This window comes from Syngnathus scovelli, chromosome 1 (assembly GCF_024217435.2).
Source record: "Syngnathus scovelli strain Florida chromosome 1, RoL_Ssco_1.2, whole genome shotgun sequence".
NCBI classification, from domain to species: Eukaryota; Metazoa; Chordata; class Actinopteri; order Syngnathiformes; family Syngnathidae; genus Syngnathus; species Syngnathus scovelli.
Window position 1 is genome coordinate 23,245,909 of NC_090847.1, and position 20,980 is coordinate 23,266,888.

A 20,980-nucleotide genomic window follows, 5' to 3' on the forward strand; every position below is an offset into this window, starting at 1 on the left:
TAAATCTTAATGTTATCGCCTGACCTTCTACTCACATCTCTTAATAATTGCGTACCACAACCTGATCTTTCAATTTTGCAGTTCACGCAATCGTCTCAGCCTTCACTCTGTCTTTTTACCACCATGTTCTCCTTACTGCCGTTATTCTAATTGCACATGTCCTTTGTGCCCCTATCGACAATAGCCTCACACATTCTGCATCTGAATCACGAACGGCACCAGTCCGTATTCCTCTCGATATATTTGACACTTTAGAAAATCACTTTATTCCCGTACACTCTCTTTTAATCCACATGTCTTTCAAATCATCTTTCCTCATTAAAATAAATGAAAAGGCCATTAATAGGTTCCAGCACCATGACAAAAAAAAACCCTTCAACCAAATGTTTGCTGTCTTTTAATTAGGAAAATAGCATTTTGCAATATCAAAATTTATAAAATACAGTCACTCAATAATATAATTTGATAGATTGTAAAGAATTGTACAATTTGTGCATCGTGCTGGCCATTGTTGTTGCTGATACTCATGGCTGCCATTCAGACATGCTACATACACGTTGATTGTTGTCAAAATCTTCCTCCTCTTAATTCAAGTCAACTCGTAAATTGGCTTAATGAATTAGCCTCGCTTGCGTAGGGTTATTTTGTTTTTCTACTTGAGCTTGATCTAAGTAGAGCAGACTGAACTCTACTGTTGGCCGCACTGACTTTTTTTGATACGAGATGAAAAGGCGCTGAAACACATCAAGCCGTCATACAGCCCCCGTCTCGTTTTTATTGCCTTTTGGGCTAGCTCTGTCAGAATTTGTAATGCCTTTCCAACCACCCTGAGACTGCCTGCGCAAAAAGATCCCGTCTGTGGCTGTATTCTTTTAACAACTCTGTTGGCAGATGGGTGAAAACAAAAACAAACCAACAAGGAAAAAAATGGCAACCCCGCTGTGGACCATTCGCGCTGCTCGGCACTGGCCAAACGTCAGTTTATTTTATGATATATATCTCACACGCAATAGAGTGGATTGAGTTTGGATCGTAAGGTCTCTTTGAAAAGGACAAATATACTGTCATAAAGAGTCGCACCTATGCTTTAATGGCATGCAATTTGCACAGCTTTTATTCTGGTTAAAACACACACTTGCGGTCGCTTTATTAGGAGCGTCTGCAGTCTGTGCCGCTTTTACGAAGCTTATAATGTTCCTGTTTTTATTGACACTGTCGGAAAGGTCGTAATTCTACTTTATGTTCATCACTCAGGACTTAATGGGTGGCCATGTTGCACTGGAGTGAATTATATTCAAAGCTGATCCGCTCTCATTTCGTGCATGCTAATGGTGTGGCCAAAATATTAGGAGCAATATGTACACCTAAATGTGACCTTTTTTTTTAGTATTGAACGTAAAACTTTTTTTTTTTCTTCCTGGTTCATGGACCGTTGTACATGGAAATAGCCATCCTAAAAATATTACATATTAGGATTACGTAATCACGGCTCCCAAAAGCTTTAAATGCATTTAAACTTTATGAACACACTCAAACTGAAGGTCTCTTATTTGCACTCTATTGTGCTTCTAGTTGAAATTGAATGTAAAACAAGAGGAGAAAGCATTTTTAGATTTTCAACATCAAATGTAAATTTGTCTAACCGCAATCCACTGGCGTAATGCTTGCATATAATGCAAAACGTGGGCGATGGCCTAGCGAGAATTAGCATAATGTTACGGACATTTTAAACGTTGAAACAGCTGCTACTTAAAACATACCGACCAGGCAGACAACAATATTCATACATATATGTATATTCATGCATATATTTGCTCCCCTCTATGGGAACAAATAGAATAATGGCCATGCGATAGAGAGAAGCAACATAAAAAATAAACTATTTAATGTTCCCTTGAGGGTCCACAATTATTTAATGCATTTTTTAAATTAATAAAATATACAAGGCCACCTATGTGGCTTTCCCGACATTCTTATTCCGGTGGTCTCGCCTTGCTTCTGCCATTCTTCTTCTGGTCTCCTTTGCGCAGGTAGGTGCCACAAATCCCTTCACAGTTTCTTCACTCGAGACACAAACGCCACCTGTCTGTTTACGTCAGCCTCCATTCTCAAAGCCAAATGGGCCAAATGAAGGTTGAAGTTGATTTTGCTTTCGTTCCACACAATGTCCTCGTTCATTTGCCCTGGTGAGGTGGAGGTGCGCTTCATTTCCCATTGTTAACACAAGCGCTACATAACCTTCACGGTGCCAATTGCTGAAACTGCCTTTGAATGCAGCATGAGACCAAGAGTATTACCGCAAATTTTTATGAGTAAACTTTTTTTTGATCGTGAGTAAAAGGTTCAACAATACAGTTGTTGTGGCTTGTATAAGAATTTTTATGTTCGAATAAAACACAAGGCGATTTTTTTCGTTATTGACGAACTCAATCATATTTGTGAGGGTAATATGTGAGTCTGGAAGTTATTAATAGTATTTCAAACAATTTGAATGGAACAAATTGATTTGATACAGGGACATCATGTATTTTTCACGGGATGAATTCAATTTGGAAATCCAAGTAGCACTGTCGCTGTCTGTTGTCAAGTGGGTTTGCTGACTGCTTGTAGGAATTTTGGTGTCCGAGCCGTTTGCATCGGTTCCCACCGACTTTGAAGTCGTCTCCTCAAGCCGCAGCGTTGACATGGTGAGCTGTGATGAAAGATTTAGCTGCCAGTCTGTCGCTTAAATGTGGGCGAGCGCCCCAAGACGGCTCTCGCTGCATCGTCAGGGAAATGCGAATGTGCGGCCGCACAAAATATTTTTTTTTGCGTTATATCGAAGGGCAAACATGTTCTACGCGTTAAGTTTGGAGGTGGAAGGAAGTACATCCACCAAATTCAAATAACTGAAGGAAATGATGTTGAGCAGCGGGAGACAAAAAAGTCCATTTTGGCTCTGGAGAGCAATTACAGGCTAGACTGAAATTAGCACAGACTATGAAGAAAAGCGTCTGGGAAAGAAAAGGGAGCACAAAGGGACTCAAAGTGTGAGTCTACAGGGAGCTGAGACAAAACACTGAAAAGTGTATCCAGAGGTTAGCAGGCGCGACCGATTCGGGGAAAAAGTGGCTGCTCGGCTTGTGTGGAGGAGAAAAGCGCAAAGGTACCCAAGAGGGAACGCATGGAATTCAAATTTATTGAAATGGAGAGCGAGCTTGCTGACACAAACAAGATTGACTCCACTTGGATGCTGTTGATGAACACAATTGGCGCCCTCGCGTGTGTGAATGTCATCTTACTGCTGCCCTTTCGTGAGTCCTTGTGTCACCCCAGTGAAAAAGTTCAGGCTCCGCCCCTGCCTCTGAAACAAAAGAAATTCCCACCATGGATACCCGTGTGTTCTAAGTATGTGCTATGAGCGTGGCTTGTAAAGCAAGCGGTGAGACAAAGAGTGCCCATATTGTGATAAATGGCCCCACTTGATCCTAATGGGAGGCTCAAAGAGGTGCCGGCAGTGCACTCGGGTCTGCACTTGACATGATGGCGTCAAGACTTTAGTCTGCAGCCTTTCGCCTAAAGGCGAGAGCACACTTGAGCATTCCGAAAGGATTCGCCGCCATAATTGTGATGAATGTCGGCTTTTTGTTAGCGCGACATTCCGCCGGGGAAATAAAAGCGGCTTTTTCCCTGTGTTTACATCTTGGCTGGGATGCTTATGTGTGTCCATTTGTGTTTCGGGCTCTCTTTGTGTGTTCATCATGTCTGTTTCATATGCTTGCCATCGTTTGTGACCCTGTGTGTGTTTGTGTGCCACCGAATGGACTCTGATTGAGCTTTAATAGAGCTCAGGAAGTGCAAGTAAGTAGGCCCTTATTGGTCTTGAAGGTTCTATTGGCCTTGAATTATTTCAAGTGCCTCCTTTTTGTGTGGAGCTGACAGGTTGCCAATACTCGCAGATATGTGCCTGCAGCATGCGCCACAATGTGCCAAGGCGAGCATGATGAAGCATTTTATTTTTGTCAGATTTCATTCGGTCCTCAAGGCGTAGAGCTGACCACGGTCTGGCCTTGGTAACCGCCGTCGATTTTCCCCATCCGCTCTACTGCTGTAGGCCATAATGCTTCCAAAAATGACAACCCCGCAAATTAGTCATATTATGCCAATAGTGAACACCCGTGAGTGACTGATAATATAATAATTATAATAAGAGATTAGGTGGTGAATTTCGCCTTGTCATATTTCGTGAAAAGATAATTGGGAAGTCTAATCCGACATAGGTGAGAACGATTGATGAATTCCTAATGACCGCATTGCTAATAAGCACTGGCCAATCAGTGGAACCGACTTGCAAGAAAAACAAAAATATAAATATGGCAAGCGAGCTCATTTTGTGAGCGATTCTAAACAGTCCTTTTGCGTGGACGGCATGAGAAGAGAGGCCTTAAATTATTTCTGCACCGTGGTAGTTAGCCGACAGATCAATCAAACAAGCTGACGCTCCATCCCACTCGGCGACTGAAATAAAAAAGAGATCATTCTGCCGTTTCCCCAAAGACGTTCATTTTCTTTCTTAATTCGAACAATACAAAGTGATTTAGCAAAACACACTTTTTTTTTTCCTCAGCAACGAGACATAATAGAATGTGATTTTTAGCTGGACAAATAAGTTAATTGCGGTGGACGTTCCTTTGCCTGCACAATTACGTACTTTGACTGCAAATACCCAACAGTTTAAAAAGCATTAAAAGTTAGAAAACCAAGACACACAGAAAATCGTTAGCGTTAGCTTAATAGCATAATTGCCATTTTGAACTTAACCTGCATCGATAAAAATGATCAATGTGCTTGTTAAAATGTTTTTGTTTTTTCAGCGTAGGTTCATCCAGTTGATCGTAATTAATCAAACAATTGGGGTCTTCTTGTTTTATGAACTTGTTTGCTTTATTCTAGTTTTCTGAAAACATTGGGGGGGGGGAAAGTCTTAGACAATTATGCTATTAGGCTAAAAATACCATCGCTGTCGGGCCGAATCCTCACATGACTAAACTAAGCCGTGCGTTACGACCCCTGACCAGACAAGAAGGTTCTTGACGGTTCTTCCCTTCAAAACAACATTTGGACCGACAAGGTTTCCGCCCAACAGCGGTAATTTGCAGAGGAACGAGCACGAGGAGACATAGACGTTCATTCTTGAACGACCTGGTTTAAAGTCGATTCACTGTTTACGTCCACAAACGAACACGGTGCTCCAAGTGTGCATAAATCCAAGCGTCACATCCATCGTGGCCGTCTGTTTGGCTTGTCGGCGTTTTGGCCACATCTGTGCATAGATTATGCACACTGTACATTTGTGCGCGTGTATGTGGGAGTGCATCTAAAGTTCATGGGAGATGAAAGATGGTGCCAAGGGTGACTCTGTGTGTCCCGGGCTCAGTTGGGAGAGCGCGTGGCTTTGCGAGCGAGACAGCGTGTGAAACTGAGCCGAGGAAGTTTTGCTTTGAGACTGGCCCTCTACCTGCTCCGAGCCCTGACTGGGCAGCGTGGATTCTTCGGTTTGACTTCCGGTCGCCGCCCCGCCCCCGCCGGGCCCGCGCTCCTGCTTGTGGCGCTCCCAGGCCGAGCTCAGCTTCACCGCCAACGCCAACATGTTTTTGCCCAGGAACACGGTGGAGACCCGGGGGTCCCTGTACCACAGCATGCCAGCGCCCCTCAGGCCCAGAGTGAAAACATTGATGGTGACCAGGCTAAGCCAAGGGTACAAAGCCTCCTTGCGGGGCCCTCTCTGTCCCGGCAGGCTGGTGGCCCCCAGTTCCGTGAGCGCCACGCACGGTAGCAAAAGCAGCAGGGCGTAGCAGTAAAAGAAAACCAAGCCCTCGGCCCAGATGGGCAGCCGTTGGTCGGGGCCCGCCGACCCTACGTGGGCCTCCCACAGCCCGGCTTGCAGATCCAACACGTCCAGCAGATCCACCACCACCCACAGGAGGCGACCTCGCACCTCCTGCTTCCTGCGCTGCGGCGTCATGTAGTCAGCGCCCGTCAGGATCAGGAAGAGGGACGGCAGGCAGATGGACAGCAGGAGCGTCAGGACCTTCCTGGCGAGCGGGTCGGGCGGCCGGCGCTCCTGCCTGTAGTTGTGGCAGACGAAGAAGAGCTTGAGCTGCAGCAGCGACAGGAACAAGAACCACAGAGCGTTGGCGAAGCCGCGGCGGGGGGACCGCGCCTCCGACACCACCCCGGCCGACACGAAGCGCAGCGCCATCAGGAAGCCCGCGTCGCCCAACAACACGGCCACGCACTGCCACACACTGGGCCCCGGCAGCCCGCGAGCTCCCAGCATGCTTTGCTCCAGCAGATAGAGGTCCACCACCGCCATCGTGCTCACTGTGACCAGGGTGGAGACGCACACCTGGGGTGTGGGCACCATGCCTGGAAAGACACGGTGAAGCTCATTTTAGTTCAGATCAAGATTTAGGCTGTCGTTTGCGACCGTTGGCTTGTTTCTCAGTCATGCCGTTTTTTCGATGGGCTACATTCCACAGTCCAAAGGCATCGACTCCCAGATTTCCTCCCAGACTTCCTCCACACACACACATGGAGTTTATTCCAGACCGATGGACCAGCATAGCAAAATGGCTTCTTCCCTTATTTGGTTTTCACTCTTGAGACATTCATCTGAAGATGTACAGAATCTTTACCCTCCAATATCTTGACTCGACATGGCCTGTTTGCTATCTGAAGGCCATTGTTTTTGCGTCGCCCACTAAAGAGGGTCTCATCTGCTTGTTGCTATGGCTAGCAATGTTGTCTTGGCTCAGTGAGCGCTTTTTATCTTTGGCCAGAGTTTCCTGCTGTGAAGTCGGTTAATTTTCACAAATGCCCTTCCTTTCGTTGCTTCCTCTCTGGGACATTCCGACCAGTCACTTTCACTCGCAATTCGCTCTCGGTGTATTCATAATTGATTCACTCGGCTCCGTCTGCGTCGTTGATTCTGTTAGCTCGCTCGTTTCTTCTCATATATTGCCGAAGGTGGGTAGGAACCACGTAAAAATCTATCGTTACTGTACTTATATTTGCTCTTTACTTGAATATTTGTTTTTCTGACGACTGCTTTTTTCCAAGTGTCTGTACAGAATGTGATTACTTTTTGCCAACACTGTTAAAGTCCTCCTCGTTCCGAACGAACAGCGTCAAATTACTTTTCTGTACTTAGCGAACACGCCGTGACTCGTAAGTCAGGCGCGGAATAAACCTCACTATTGATTGTGGAATGCGCAACGATCATTGGATTTAGTGAAATATGTCCCACGCGTCTTTATCATAGCTGTCCCTGAGGGTGTAACCCTTCATGCTGATCGATGTGATTATAATAGTGAAGAGTTAGCTGCGAATGGGGACGCTAACATGCACTGCAATAGGGACAAAAATCTTTAAATGATTATTTAAGCACACTTTTTTAAAAATACATCGAACGCCACAAAAATTCTGACTGCAATCTGTGAGTAAATGGTTCCCTCCTCAAAAAAGGTTTACACTGAATTGTATTTGCCAATAGATGACACAAGAGGGCAGCAAATGAACACTTGCCTAAATGAAGCTCCTCAAATCACTCCAAAGGCGCCAAAGCACTACTGTTGTTCACAAAATCACCAATGAAATAGTGAATTCCTCTTTGTTATTGGATGGTATGTATGTTTCTAGGTAGTATATTTTTCAACGGGTTGTTGGGCGAAGGTTTTTACCTGACCGGCTTTTCTGAAAAAAATCCAGCTTTATAAACTGCTGTAATGATGACAGATCCCTGTAGATGGCGGCGTTACACTGCTGAGATCCGCACAGGTTTGAAGCAGAAGGTGGTTGTGAATTTCAACTTGTCACGTCTAATATAAGGGAGAGTCATGTCAACATATTGAAAGTCGGACAAGTTTAGACACCTTGCATTCTAACAGAGAATGGGGAATTTATTACTTAATGATGCCCCAATCAAGATTTTTTGGGCTTACTATATTGAGGGCATTAATGGTCAACTACAATAGGGTGGAGTTTCACTGCATTAATATTTTTCCTGTGGTGGATGCTCCCACCCTCCTCCCCGAAATAGTAAAAAGGGCCTTTAGTGTCTCCTCTGCGCCATCTGACACATTGAAGATAACCGAGAAACTCTGCCGAGTTAAAAAAGGAGCTCGGAGATCCTCTGCGTACGAGGATGAAAATTAGCATATGACTCCAAGTAAAAGATTAATAGGCCTCTTGGCTTTTTGCCTAATAAAGTGTTACTGCATAATGTTAATAGTTCATAAATAATCTCCAAGGGAGAGGGGGGTGGGCTAAGAAGACACCAACACAGATAGAAAGTGACTTCCACGCTCTTAAATGAAGGCGCCTCTTCAGCTTGGAGCGGATGAATGCGAATATATTCATCACAGGCGGCGTTGGAATATATCACAGATTTTTTGGGGGGGAGTTGTGTGAATCAAAGCCAGAAGAAGCGCTTAATCTGCTCCCGGTGTGGACAGGCGCTGATCACATCGGCGCTTTCCTCATATCTGATTGTCTCCGAGCCCTTTTGTTTCATCACACTCTTAAAGTTGATTATCAGCAGCCTCAAATTGGATGAATTTGAAATGTCGCCCTGTGGGCGAGCAAACCAGATCATCTGCAAGATGGCAGGCGGAGGTTTGATGTTTTCTGTTGTCGCGCCACCTCTTTAGCTATTCCGCCAATAACGTAGAGGGGAAATCTCCCACTAGACTGTTTGTGTTGTGCATTTCGTTTTGTTGTGAGCGGGGCGGCGCGCCCATAGCCCACCTGTCCGCCGCGCTCATCAATCACCGGCCAATTCATCACGAGCACTCCCTCCTTCTTGTCTGCTTGGTGACAGCGCCGTTGACAAGGTGAGGCAACCAATTTCGCTTTAAGCATGAGTAATGGCGTGTAGGCAGGTGTGTGGTGACGGCTCATTATTGGGCTCATGTTGATCTTTTCTCTTAGCGCCACAAAAAAGACATTTCTCTGTGTTTTACTACATTTTTGGTTCCATTCAGCAATTTTGTTATTGTTTTTTATGGCGCTGATTCATAACAGCATGAAAAGTTGAAATGATTAAGCCACAGATTGTTCTTGCATTATCGTTGCAAAAGCTGCCAGTCTAAGTTTTGAGTGAGTCAACAACTCAAATTGGCTATTCATGTTTCATTTGCTTTTATTTTAGTGAAGGTATGCCCGTCTGCAAAAGTAGCGAGTTGATTTTTCGTCAGTATTTGTTCAAGGTCACAACAATTGCCAGCGTTAGCCAACAGTTTTTTGTTTTTTGTCAAAAAATGTTGAATCCCGTGGCAGCTTTGTGCCCAAGAATGAGTTTCATTTTGGTAGAATCGCTGCTTCTGCGGCATTTTACGTTGTGGAAAAATGTTCAAATGGATTGAGGAGCTTCGTTCGGACAAAAGTTTGCTTTGGCACAATCTTGTGGCATTACGGTACCAAGGAACTGTGTTGAAGTGAGTTGAGGCATTACATTTTGACAATAGTATTATTTTTGAGGCATCATCTAATTTACAAACGTAGCGTTTAGGGGAAATCATGTGACAACTTGGTGCTCTGGGACGCTCCAGTCAGTCGAGTAGTTTCAAGTCGAGTATTAATTTTGTGCCATCTTGTGGCACCCTGGTGTCAAGAAATTATGGTTAAGTGAATTGAGGAGCTTTATTTGGATGAAATTAGTACTTTGCTCATACCTTTGCAGAGGTTCACTATAGGGGCGTTTGAGGTCAGTGATGCTTATAGCATAAAACCAGCGTAATCAAACGATGGGTATCACATACAGACTGCCAAATAGTTTTTCAATATCTAGGACAATGTGTGTCATGATGGCAAAGTATTTTGTGGCACAAGCAAGAGGATAATCTTTGAGACATTTTTTCATCAGCCTGGTGCACACGAGTACAAAACATCTGTTGACTTCGCAGGTAGCGTCCCTCGGGGAGGTGTTTGTAGCGCTCACAATTTCTTTTTCCCCATCCTTCAAATCACCAATTGAACAATCTACTAATGGCAACTGTTTCATAAGCAACCAAGCTATTAGCAGAACACGGACGTGCGCGGCTGGTAGTAAAGTGGAAAAAGATTGAGTTACCCGAACCATTCGTCTTTGCACCCGGGTGCTCCCTCCAATGCTCCGGGCTTGATTTACAGCAGCGCGCGGCGGCGGCGGCCCGTCCGGAGAGCAGAGGCGCTGTCTGTGACCAATAAACTGCCTTTTCCCTCTTTTTTATTGCCGCTGATAAGCCCGCTGATGGAGGCTCACGGTCCGGGCTGCCTGTCGAGCCTGGCGGTGAGGTTGTGCCACAAGCGAGCGGAGTTTATTATAACAACAAGAAGAGGAAGAGGAGCAGCTCCCCCGATGCAGATCCGGCATGGCAGATGGCTTTGTGAGGGATCCAGTAGGAGACTGATCCGATCACCACGCCGCAGTGTCGCTTGGCCAAGTTGGGCAGCGATGCCGCGCACAGCCGCCGAGAGATGTGCGTCAAAGTGGAGCAGAAAGAAGGAAGGAATGGAGAAAGGGAGCGCAGCCGCGGCTGGCTCGGCGGTGATGCGCAACGCCTCCCACAAAAAAAAAAGAGGGGGGGGGGGGTCTGAAAGAAAGTGGCGTGCAGAGCGTGTGAGTTTGGCCCCGGCACGATGTTCATTTGTAAGCGGGTTACGTGCTCCACGGAGGACCTCCCACCCGAGCTTCCCCCTCCCGCTCAGAGCTCAGCTGTGGGATGTTGACACGGAAGGGGCGTGTGGAAAGCTGTTGGAGTGTTTATTGTAATGATGTGATGGGCTCCATGCATGGCCAGGCACTGACATTAGAATCACATTTACACATCTCGAGCCAAACGCTAGTTGCCTTTGATTTATTCACTGCCAGCCGTTTTCAGGTCATCTTGAGCAAGTGGAATGAAACGATAGACTCTTATCAGAAAAGAAAAAAAACACGGGTAGGGTTTACTAAAAATCAGCCGTTCAGTTGAAGAGTTTCAAGCACGAGTTTGAATGACTCATAGTGGAAGAAAGCGTGACTTGAGATTCAGTCGATTTTCAAGTGCACCTTAGGCTACTCTGTGTCCGCAAATGAGTATTTCATGGCCCCAAATTGGCATTTTGTGCACGTTTTAATCTATATTGTAGCCACAATTTATTTTTTTTTTCTCCTCATGTTTCAGGCGCCGTGCATTTTCAATCATTCTCCTCCCCCCCTCCCTTTCTTTTGTGTAGATTAGTTGCATTGTCAAGGAGCAGGCGTCCCCATCTTCAAATGAGGCGGGCGAGGAAGTGGAGCGAGAGATGCTCGTCGCTCGTAGACTCATTTGGAGCAGCAGGCAGATGATACAAGTTTAATTAGAGTGGCTCCTCTCACTCACTACAAGCTGTCTTCTTGGTTTGTAGCGCTGCAGCCTGCTCGTTGCACGCTTCCACAGTAGCTTTGACTTGTGTGCAACTTTAAATCCCGACTAGACCCATAAAAGATTGCTTAAAAATTGAGACTGGAGCTCCACTTAACACGCCGCCGTGTGTTGTGCTGCTAGCATCACACGCCAGCTCAGAATGTTTTCCCCTGAAGCAGTTTGGCTGCCTGGGAAGTTCTCAGGAATCATAATGTCTCTCCATCAAACAGTCACAATGTCCCCCCCTAAACCCTTTGCTCCCCAAACTAACTCCCTCTGGTCTTTGCCCTCTTGTTGATGGGTCTCCCTCTTGGATTTCATAGCTTTGCTGTGTCCGCAGGGCCCCATGGTCTCATCTGCAGGCACTTTGCACTTAAGAGTAACAGCACAACACTTTAAGTGTGCTGGGCTTGCTTTCAGAGTGACCTTTAATCAGACCGGTGTGAAAAGGGGACGGTGACTCATCCTTCTTGTCACATTCAGCAACAATCTTCGCCGCTGGCTTGCAGACGCGCCCCTTCCATTCCTCGCATTTGTGATTGTGAGCGTCTTTTGTTTCTCCGCTTCTGTGCATTGACGCCGATTCCCCATTTTCCGCCCCCGTGGGTGCGGTTGAAGGTCACGCCTTCAAACTTGGTCTCCGTCAAGCAAGGCAGTGAGTGGGATAATGGGCAGGAATAATTATATGTCGTCGACAAGAAATAAACACATAACTTTGCCTCAAATGCGCTAGCTGAAAGCTAACATATAATATGAAGGTATATGGGCTAACGTCTAGCATATCTTGTGATATTATGAGACTTTAAATAAAACTTGTGGTTTGGCTTTTTACTGGTGTTTTTTTTTTCCGTTGAACTTCAGCTAACAGTCGTTCAAGCTGCTTGGCACTACAGCCTGAACACATGATTAATCATGTGAGTTGGCCAGAAGCACAACACTGTGTGGGAGACCTAATGGAGTCGAAAATGAAATATTTAGGTGCACCATGCCATCCATTTTGAAAAAAACAAATGCCAAACAGAACATTCTTCTGCGTCTTCTTGGCCGAGACGCTTCAACCTACTAGGGTTGGCTTTTATGTAACTTTGTTTCCTACGTAAATAACCAACTGTGTTCAGTCTTTATTTTTTTGTTTTTTTGGGCGGCTTGAAAAATTTGTCACAGGGTTTGCTCTCCATCTGCTTACCTGTTCACCAGCTTTATCACACTTGAGTGCAGCCTGGCGGTGAGACTGTTTTTGGATACAGAACTGCCAATTCCAGGGGTAGAAAATTGGGTAAAAAAGCATGTCCAGAGTGAACTGGATTTATTTTTGTGCTTCGTGCGCCGCCCTCTGTTGTTCCTTTCCAGTTGGCAGTACGCGCATAGCATGAAAGCTAATCAGCGGGATGATGCTCTGGCAACGTCTGATTGCAATATACCAGTGGCGCATTTGCTACCTGGGCATTCAGCATGGACTTTAGCCATCTCTTAAACGCAGCAACATCATGCCCCAATTATACCATGCAAAAAGATGCTATTTAATGATCACGCATCATATGGAGCAGTTCACAATCAGTTTTTATCTATTGATATAAAAGAATACTAGAAAACATCTTCGGCACCAGGGGTGCTTATTATTAAATGTATTGTGTTTGTGTTGCTACAGATGTTTTGTTTGCTGAACATTGCTCTGACCAACAAATCAGAGGAAAGAAAATGCTGACGTCATCAAGTGCCAGCATTCTGGTCCTGTGAGGACAAATGTGGAACAGAAAATAGTTCCGTTTCTATGATAGTTTGAGTCAGGTAGGCCCTCGAGCTATCTTCAACAGCAATTTTCAAAAAATGAATACTATGTGTTTTGAAAAAGAAAAAAAAGCTACGTGGCGACACACCAATAGCATCAATTTCTGGAAGTAAAAGTCAGTGCTGGTAATATTATTTAGGCCAGCCTTGCTGTCCATGACCCCTCACCACAGGATAAAACTCAGAGTGCGAGGCAGATTAAATGTACAAGTTAATGAAGGTAATGAATGAGTGTTTCCCTCAGAGGGGTTTAATGACCCTGGCCTCCCACCAAGATCTGGAGTCCTTTAAGGTGGCAGCCTCCCTAACGCTCCATGTCGCTTACACACGGCAATTATTCCCCCGTCCCCGTCTGCCAGGGGTAATTAATCCCGCCCGGAGGCTCTTCTCCACGCGCGTGCCCTTTATCTCCATGTTTGCCACGCATCCATAAGCACAATACATGCCCTGACCTATTCTCTGCTGTCTCCTTGCCATCTCCAGCCATCTCTCAGACAATTTCTGTTGCCGCTCACTTGGCTGCCATGCCAACACACCTGCGACCGCGCGAGGTGAACGTTTCCCCTTCGTCAGCTTTCCCCGCCAGCTTAATAATATACACTTGCATCCATTCTTCAACGGATAGTCCTGTCAGCTCGAAATGAGGCGGCGGCCTTCATGCATAAACATACCCTAGCTCGTTGACGAGCCCCCACCCCCCCCTCTTCCTCGCCACAGCCCCGCAGTTCAGCTTGCTTAAACAAACGGCCGTTAATTGTTCAAATGTTTACACGCGACGGCAACTTGGCCCCACCTCAGCGGTTCCTCTCGGGTCACCCCCCACAGTCCACCCCCCCCAGCCCCCCCACTTGTCCAAGCGCTGCGCCACTTGAGTGCGTCGTCTTGTTAAAAAGGCTTCCTGAAGCTGAAAGGCCAATCACATTAACACCCGAGGAAGTGTCAAGAAAAGACTGCAGAGAATTTGCCCCATGGTCCAATCAAGTACAGTCAACCCCAACTATAGTGCCAATTTTTAAGCTCTACTTTTTTACGGGTCCATACAAAAAAATATTCAAATAAATCACATAATAATAAGTCTGCTAACATGTCATGCAAAACACCACAGACAGGAGGATTGGAAATTAGCATGGATGTTTTACAAACTTATAACCCGCCAAGCAACTGCTATTTCAACACACCTGGGAAGCAACGCAATACTTGAATTATTCTATATTCTCTCTCCTACGTGGGAACTCATTGACGGCCTTGTACGTTTCTATTCAGCGACGTTCTGCCATGGACGCTCACCAGTACGTCATTTCCAATTTATGAGCAGAAAATAAAGATTAAACGATGAATGTCAGCTCGTCACGTAAATTATGAAGGGGAGAAATTAGGCATCAATGAGATCATGTAGTATTTTTATGTGTCGTAGTAGAAAGTGTGTGGCGATCTTGAGAAAAGATGATGAACAAACGCGTGTAAAAAAAGGAGCTGGCATTTAGCTCAAGCAATGCAATGACTCACTTCATGACCCATTTCTTAATTTTACATCTGTAAACAATTGATTAGTTTGCCACCCTTTTAAAAGTCTTGTTTTTGTTCTTTTGAGTTGTCACAAAAGCAAAAAAAAAGCCCTTACCCGGCATGTTACGCCACAAGGTGGCACCACAAATCGGACTCACCAAAATTCAAAACCCATAAGAATAAATTGCCCCAAAAATCTGTACCAGCCAAAATGTATTGCTAATTGCCTGTAAATCACAGACAGACAGATGGTGCTTGTAAAATGTGCTTTGACTTACTTTATATTCCATTCTCACACAAAAGTCCACCAGGGAAATGTCAAGAGAAGATTGCAAAGAATTTGCCGGAAAAGTCCAATCGAATAGGCCCCGTTTCCGATTGTAATGGCAAATGTCTAATTGTCCCCGTAATTGCCCGAAACAAAAGCCTGGCCCGCGAGGCTCCCAAACACATGGCACGGCAATTACGCAACAGTGCTGCCGCCGCATTTAATGGCGAGGAACATCTTTATGAGGTTGAAGTTAAATCCGAGCGCTAGCGCCATCCCCAAGGTCCTTTTCAAGACGCGTGGCCCAAACCTTGTTGTCCTTGTCAAGCTGCCATTGTGCGAGACTTCGCTTCCCCTGATTGGTCACAGCCATTTTTCTCTCAGAGATCACGCCGTTCCCTCCGGTCAGTCATGCGGAGAGGATTTATCCAGCAGCTGGAGCTGCGGGATGATTAGATGCTCGAGCGCGGTGAGCCGAGTTAGCCATTTGGCCATCGCTGCTTTTGCCACTTCAATAAATGCGACAAGAAGTGCATGAATGAAGCTTGAAGCGGACTTTCTTGACACGCTTGCCATCTGCTACCACGCTTGCAACATAGCTCCCTTTTTTTCCCTCCCCATCATCGCAGTTACGCTTTTCCATCGTCAGCCGCAGGCCATAATAATTGTAGCGCGTGTTGTCATCATCAGCGGCTCAACTACTTAATTAAACTATTACCGCCAGTCAGTCTCTGGTGAATATCTTCATGGGAAGCTCACGGCAAGTACGGGGCGCTAACATTTAGACGAGTCCACATCAGCGACGGACGGCTGGGATTGAAAGCGGCCTCCGCTGCAGTGCGGACATGTGCAGCATGTCAAATATAAACATATATCAACTGAAGGAATTAATATGAAATATTAAAAGACAAGTGGTAATCCAACAATCAAATTGCGGTCTTCGTATTAGTATTGCCCAATTTATAGATCTTCACGTAGCACGTTCAATATGGCGGACACATTTTTGTCACTCCTGAAGTATCTGTACTTCACTTGAGCGATGGTTTCTCAGATGGCCTTTAGCGTTGACAGTAATATAGTGTTTTTAATTTTGCCCTTTCACGCATAAGTATATTTCAGTCAGACTTTATTCTCACTAAAGTACAAGAGTACGTTTGTTGTACTTCTGTCAACTCGTGAGTACTGTACTCGAAAGCTTCACGTGTGCGCTAATCGGCACATGCACGGCTCTGCTTACTGTTTCTGCAGCCTCGACTTTTGTTGAGCGAGTCGTTTTCTCCGTCTTTGTTCAGCAGCGGCGTTCTTTTGTCCGCGCTTAAGCGCATCCACAAACACAGGGCTATTATCTCCAGCTCAGCCGGTCAGGGCCGAGGACTTTTTCTTGGCTTTGTCCGACATGAAAAGGAGGCGTGAAGATCATTAGATGACGCCAGGCGCACATAATGACTGACGGGCGACTGGCACCGATTGAGTCAGACGATGCTTCCTTGGATTCATATGCGCGGCGTCACCGTCTTTATATGAATCTTTTCTAATTAGACGTGCACCCTCCCCCTCATTGTTGTTTACTCAAGTGATGTTGTTTTATGGCATGCAGAGGGAGGGAGAGAGGGAAGGGCACATGCACAAGGTAGTCAAGTTGACGGGGGAATTTGGTTAATAAGCACAGCAGGGATTGCTAGGTAGAAACAAACAAGGCCTCTGGGGGATGTCATGATTTCATTTTTATTAGTGCAAAATATTGGGATGGAAATAATCATGTTGACTTGAAAAAAGGAGGGTAACCTTCCCAACCTGGCTCATATTTGACATTGGAAATGTTTCAAGGTACATCGCCAAAGAAACATGTTGCAGTGTTGACAGCGAAGTAATCAAAGTGACTTTCCAGGCTCAGCACACTCGAGAAAATAAATAGGCACTGTTGGACCCAAACATCATATGTCTGAAAATGAAGCAGTGTTGTGCATGCATCCGTTATGAGTCACTTGCTGGATTGGTCCAAAACATGTCAGAAATGGTTTTGCAAAGTCAAAGCAGACATTTGCAACATAGTCATTTGTAATTTTACAAAAATGGGATAACTTTTGCCACTTCTGCCCCTATAGTATCAGTAATGGTGATATGGATCCATTATTAGCATTCATAAAGCGCTTCTGAAGCCTTTAGTGGACTTGAGAGCACTTTCTAGCCCATTAACCTCAAATGAACGCCTCCTTCGCCCTGTCATCGCCAAACGCCTCGGGATGACTGACTTTTCATCAAATCCGTGATTAGAGTCGGAAGGTGGCTCCATTAAACTTTTTTTTTTTTATTCCTTTCCCCTCATCTCCGAAATGAACGTTTCAATCACTGCGTTGGGACGGATGGCGGGCCGGTAGATGGGGTGTCGCGTGGGTGAAGGCCAATTTAAATTGCAGCCGTAATAATTAGATCCGTTATTGGACGTCGCCTGTTGAATTTCTGCTCGTGGCGAGGGAGACGCGTGTGCGCGCACGCACGCACGCGCTGCTCACATGTTGACTTAATGTCAGCCATCCATTTTGCTTTCACTGCGCTTGGGCGGCAGAACGGGAGGCTCATTCATCACCCGCCCTTGTGTGGCTGTGGGCGCCAGCGCAACCGAGTGACAGACGCACACATAAACAACGCAGCACACACACACACACACACTCGAGAACGTGGATTCCACTGTGAATTTAACAAGGAGCCTTATAGGCAATATAAAAGTGCCACACATACACACACACACAAACACACACTTGACTGGTGACATATATGCAAACGCAGTCTGTCATATGCACATTTCCTCAGGTACTTGTGTGTTTGTGTGTGTGTGTGCTGTCGTGATTGATGGGTGATGGAAGCCTCGGGCAGACTTGGGCGATATGCAGGCTCCCCCTCATCCATTTTAACCCGCACGTAATGTGCACTTTTCCTACACACATTGCAGCGTGTTGTAGGTCGAGCAAAATCATGAATGTCTTGATGGAATGCTCCAAATCTTTTTCAAATGTATTACTTAGCCTGTCTGACATGAATGAATGCACGATGAACTCTTTGGGGATTGAAAAGAAAACGCTAGCTCAAGTAGCTGCATAAATTTACCGTATGACCAACCATTTTTTTGGGAATATCGCCCGATCCCCCCCATGAGCCTTCAAAAACCAACTGCCGTATATTTGAGTGGGAACCTGACAGTCCTCGGGATTGTTTGAAGCTCCCAACTGTCCTAAAGAAATGTCATGTTAAACGAATGACAGACATAAATATCAAAGCATTTTCTTTTTTTTTTTTGTTTTCTGCCCACCCAGAGAGGAATCCCCATCGGGCAGTTCTGCAAGGACTTTAACGAGAAGACCAAGGAGATGAAGGATGGCATCCCTCTTCCAATTAAGATTAACGTGAAGGTATGCGTGTCTTCCAAACTCCACTCGACCTCCTTTCGCTTCCCGCCCCGCCCCGCCCACCTGCGGCGTGGCTTAATTTGTCAGCTGAAGAACATTTAGCGAGGGCTTCCATTATTCATATTCGGGTGCAGAAGTAAGCCTTTTTTCATTTGCATTCATTAATGAAGCAATACCCGGAGGAAGGCGCAGTCAAGCGGCATTAAGTGCCAGCAAGACGTAGCAATGATTGAAAAGCGTTTGTTCTTTGACACCACCAGCACCACCACCACCACCCTCTCCCCCACTTTATCACGTCACCACTCATTATTTGACTTGACACCCTCCCACCTCAAGTTTCTGTATCTCGTCTACTTAAAGCCCGTCACTGCCACCTGCAGGCGATGTCAAATGCGCTATTGCAGCGTTTCTCAAGTCTCCATGTACTCACAATTTTACTCAGTGCAAAAGATCATTTGCCAGTAGATTTTTTTTAAAAGCAGATTGTCAGCCATTTTACAGCACTTAGACTGATTTTTCAAAACCCACAGAATATTGAGTTCCGTGACAATCTAATTACCAGCCCTAACAAAAATAAGCGGTTGCCTCTCTTCTTTCACCAGAAAAAAACATTTTTCTATTTTTATTTTTGGGTCAGCAAGTGTAGAATATGGTTTGGTTTCACCAAAAACACTGGTTTCACACCAACAAGCAGAGAAAATTAGCTTGTTGTTAAGAGTCAAGCTGGCTTGTGATTTTGACATGAATATTTTTTGCTGATGTGAAACTTCCAAGAATGAGCACAAATAAACAAATAGCTTTTGATGGCACATATGTTATCATGTACAACAACAACAAAAAACACTATGAGGGAATAAGTTAAAGCCAAAAGTCTAAATCCCAGCATGAGCCTGCCTGTTGTGCTATATTAGTTCGACCGCCAGGTGATAAGAAATACTGTGAAAAGTGTCATTAACAAGTTTGCTTTTTATTTTAATATGTTTTGAGCAATCCATACAAAGAAGAATCTTCAAATATACTAACCACTGCCACTGTGTCGGCAGCCTGACAGGACGTATGACCTTCACATCGGTCAGCCCACCGTCTCGTACTTCCTCAAGCAAGCCGCGGGCATTGCCAAAGGAGCCGGAAAGACAGGTGAGATGCCGGCCTCTTACCTCGTGCCTTTTCACCACACGCTGCTGTTTGAGCTCGTCCCGAGTGGTATTGCTTTCACAACTCTGGCAGCTCTGATGGACTCTCATCTTTCCAATCCAGAGAATGCTCTCCAGTCTCCGTTCAGATGTTGATTTCTAAAAGCCAGCTCTACACCAATGCTCACTGGCTCCTGTGGAGATTCTGCAACAGAGAAATACACTTTTAACCCCATTTATTGTGGTGGGTGGGTGTTCAACACCCACCAGTGATTGGTGAATAAATTATAATAAAAAAAATATTTCTATTGGGGTTGAAAAAAAACTAATATTTCTACCACAACTCTTTTCAGGTTCCATGTACAAAAACACCATTGTACTGTATTCAAGCTCCTTCTCGGGACTGTCTTATCGTCTTTAGCACCCTCTATTGGTGGAATGCTGCTACTGCAGTCATTCAATGAGATTTTCCCTGTCAGTGGTCACCACGCAATGAAGATTGGCGCAATTTTTACACCGAATGCTTTGCCTGTCCTAACCGGATGAATCTCTTCACTATAATGAATAAAACATTAACATAAAAAGCAAATAATCCAATCTTCATTCCCTTTGAAGGGCACGAAACGGCAGGCTTGGTGTCTGTGCGAGCCGTGTATGAGATTGCCCGTGTGAAAGCGGAAGACGAGTGCTTCAAGATGAGGAACACGTCGCTAGAGAACGTGGTCAAAAGCATCGTGGGCTCGGCACGCTCGCTGGGCATCAAGGTGGTCAACGAGTAAGTGTTGGAGCAACTGATCACACACGTTCAGTGCCAGAAACTTCAAGACTGACAGAGTCAAAAGTTTGATCATCACTTGCATAACTCCCGTACTTGTTCAGCCTCTCCGCTGATGAATACAAAGATTTCTTGGAGCAGCGAGAGGAGAAATTGAAGGCAGAGGCGGCGGCGGCAGCGGCTGAGGCTGCGGCTGAAGCGACACAAAGCAGCAAGAGATAAAATATCAGCACTTTGCTTCGGCTCATTACTGACATCTACATGCCACGTAAGGTACAACATTGTCCCCGGTGGATACTTTTTTTCCCACATCGTCCTTATGCTAGCACCCCCTTGAGGACAAAGAACATATTAGTCCTTGGCTATCAAGGACATTCATATTTATACTCATTGTATACATTTGCCAGTATTGAATAAATCAAATTCAACTCTTTGGTGTCTGATTTGACTTCCGGCGCTTAAATCCCAAGAATAAATTCGTTGCACCATAGACGTTTTCCACCAGATGGCACTGTCATCAAGCTTCATCGGTTGACATGGCGTGCACGTTTCGGTGAGTATGGCTTGAAATTTCTTACGGTGGTATAGCTTACTGTTTTATAGAAGCAAAATACCGTTCTAAAATTCAGGGTGGCTTGGAACAAGGTATTGTAATTGTGATAGCAAATGCATATTTTCCTAATATCAATAGTTTGTGT

The 20,980-nt window shown here is 45.3% G+C and overlaps 2 protein-coding genes across 3 annotated transcripts in view; one reads left to right on the forward strand and one right to left on the reverse strand.

Moving 5' to 3' along the window:
• mrpl11 (mitochondrial ribosomal protein L11) overlaps positions 1 to 20,715 on the forward strand; it is a 31,267-nt gene extending 10,552 nt beyond the window's left edge. Inside the window, exons 3-6 of the mRNA XM_049739362.1 lie at positions 18,282 to 18,377; positions 19,418 to 19,511; positions 20,123 to 20,282; positions 20,387 to 20,715. Coding sequence (XP_049595319.1) covers positions 18,282 to 18,377; positions 19,418 to 19,511; positions 20,123 to 20,282; positions 20,387 to 20,504 — 468 coding nt within the window. The 3' untranslated portion in view covers positions 20,505 to 20,715. The remainder of the gene's footprint in view (positions 1 to 18,281; positions 18,378 to 19,417; positions 19,512 to 20,122; positions 20,283 to 20,386) is intronic.
• Positions 3,158 to 10,598, reverse strand: tmem265 (transmembrane protein 265). 2 transcript variants are annotated; one of them, XM_049739361.2, is made up of 2 exons: positions 10,118 to 10,598; positions 3,158 to 6,408 (listed from the first exon to the last, which is right to left on the reverse strand). In XM_049739361.2, exon 2 carries the CDS (start codon positions 6,404 to 6,406, stop codon positions 5,357 to 5,359), a length of 1,050 nt encoding a protein of 349 aa, XP_049595318.1. In that variant the 5' UTR covers positions 6,407 to 6,408; positions 10,118 to 10,598; the 3' UTR covers positions 3,158 to 5,356. The 2 variants fall into 2 exon arrangements, with proteins under 2 accessions (XP_049595318.1, XP_049595317.1); XM_049739360.2 differs by having other exon boundaries at positions 10,112 to 10,598.
• Positions 20,716 to 20,980: the final 265 nt, after the last annotated feature.

Coding starts and splice junctions, on each gene's coding strand:
- tmem265 (XM_049739361.2), bottom strand. CDS start 6,406: ATGGTGCCCACACCCCAGGTGTGCGTCTCCACCCTGGTCACAGTGAGC.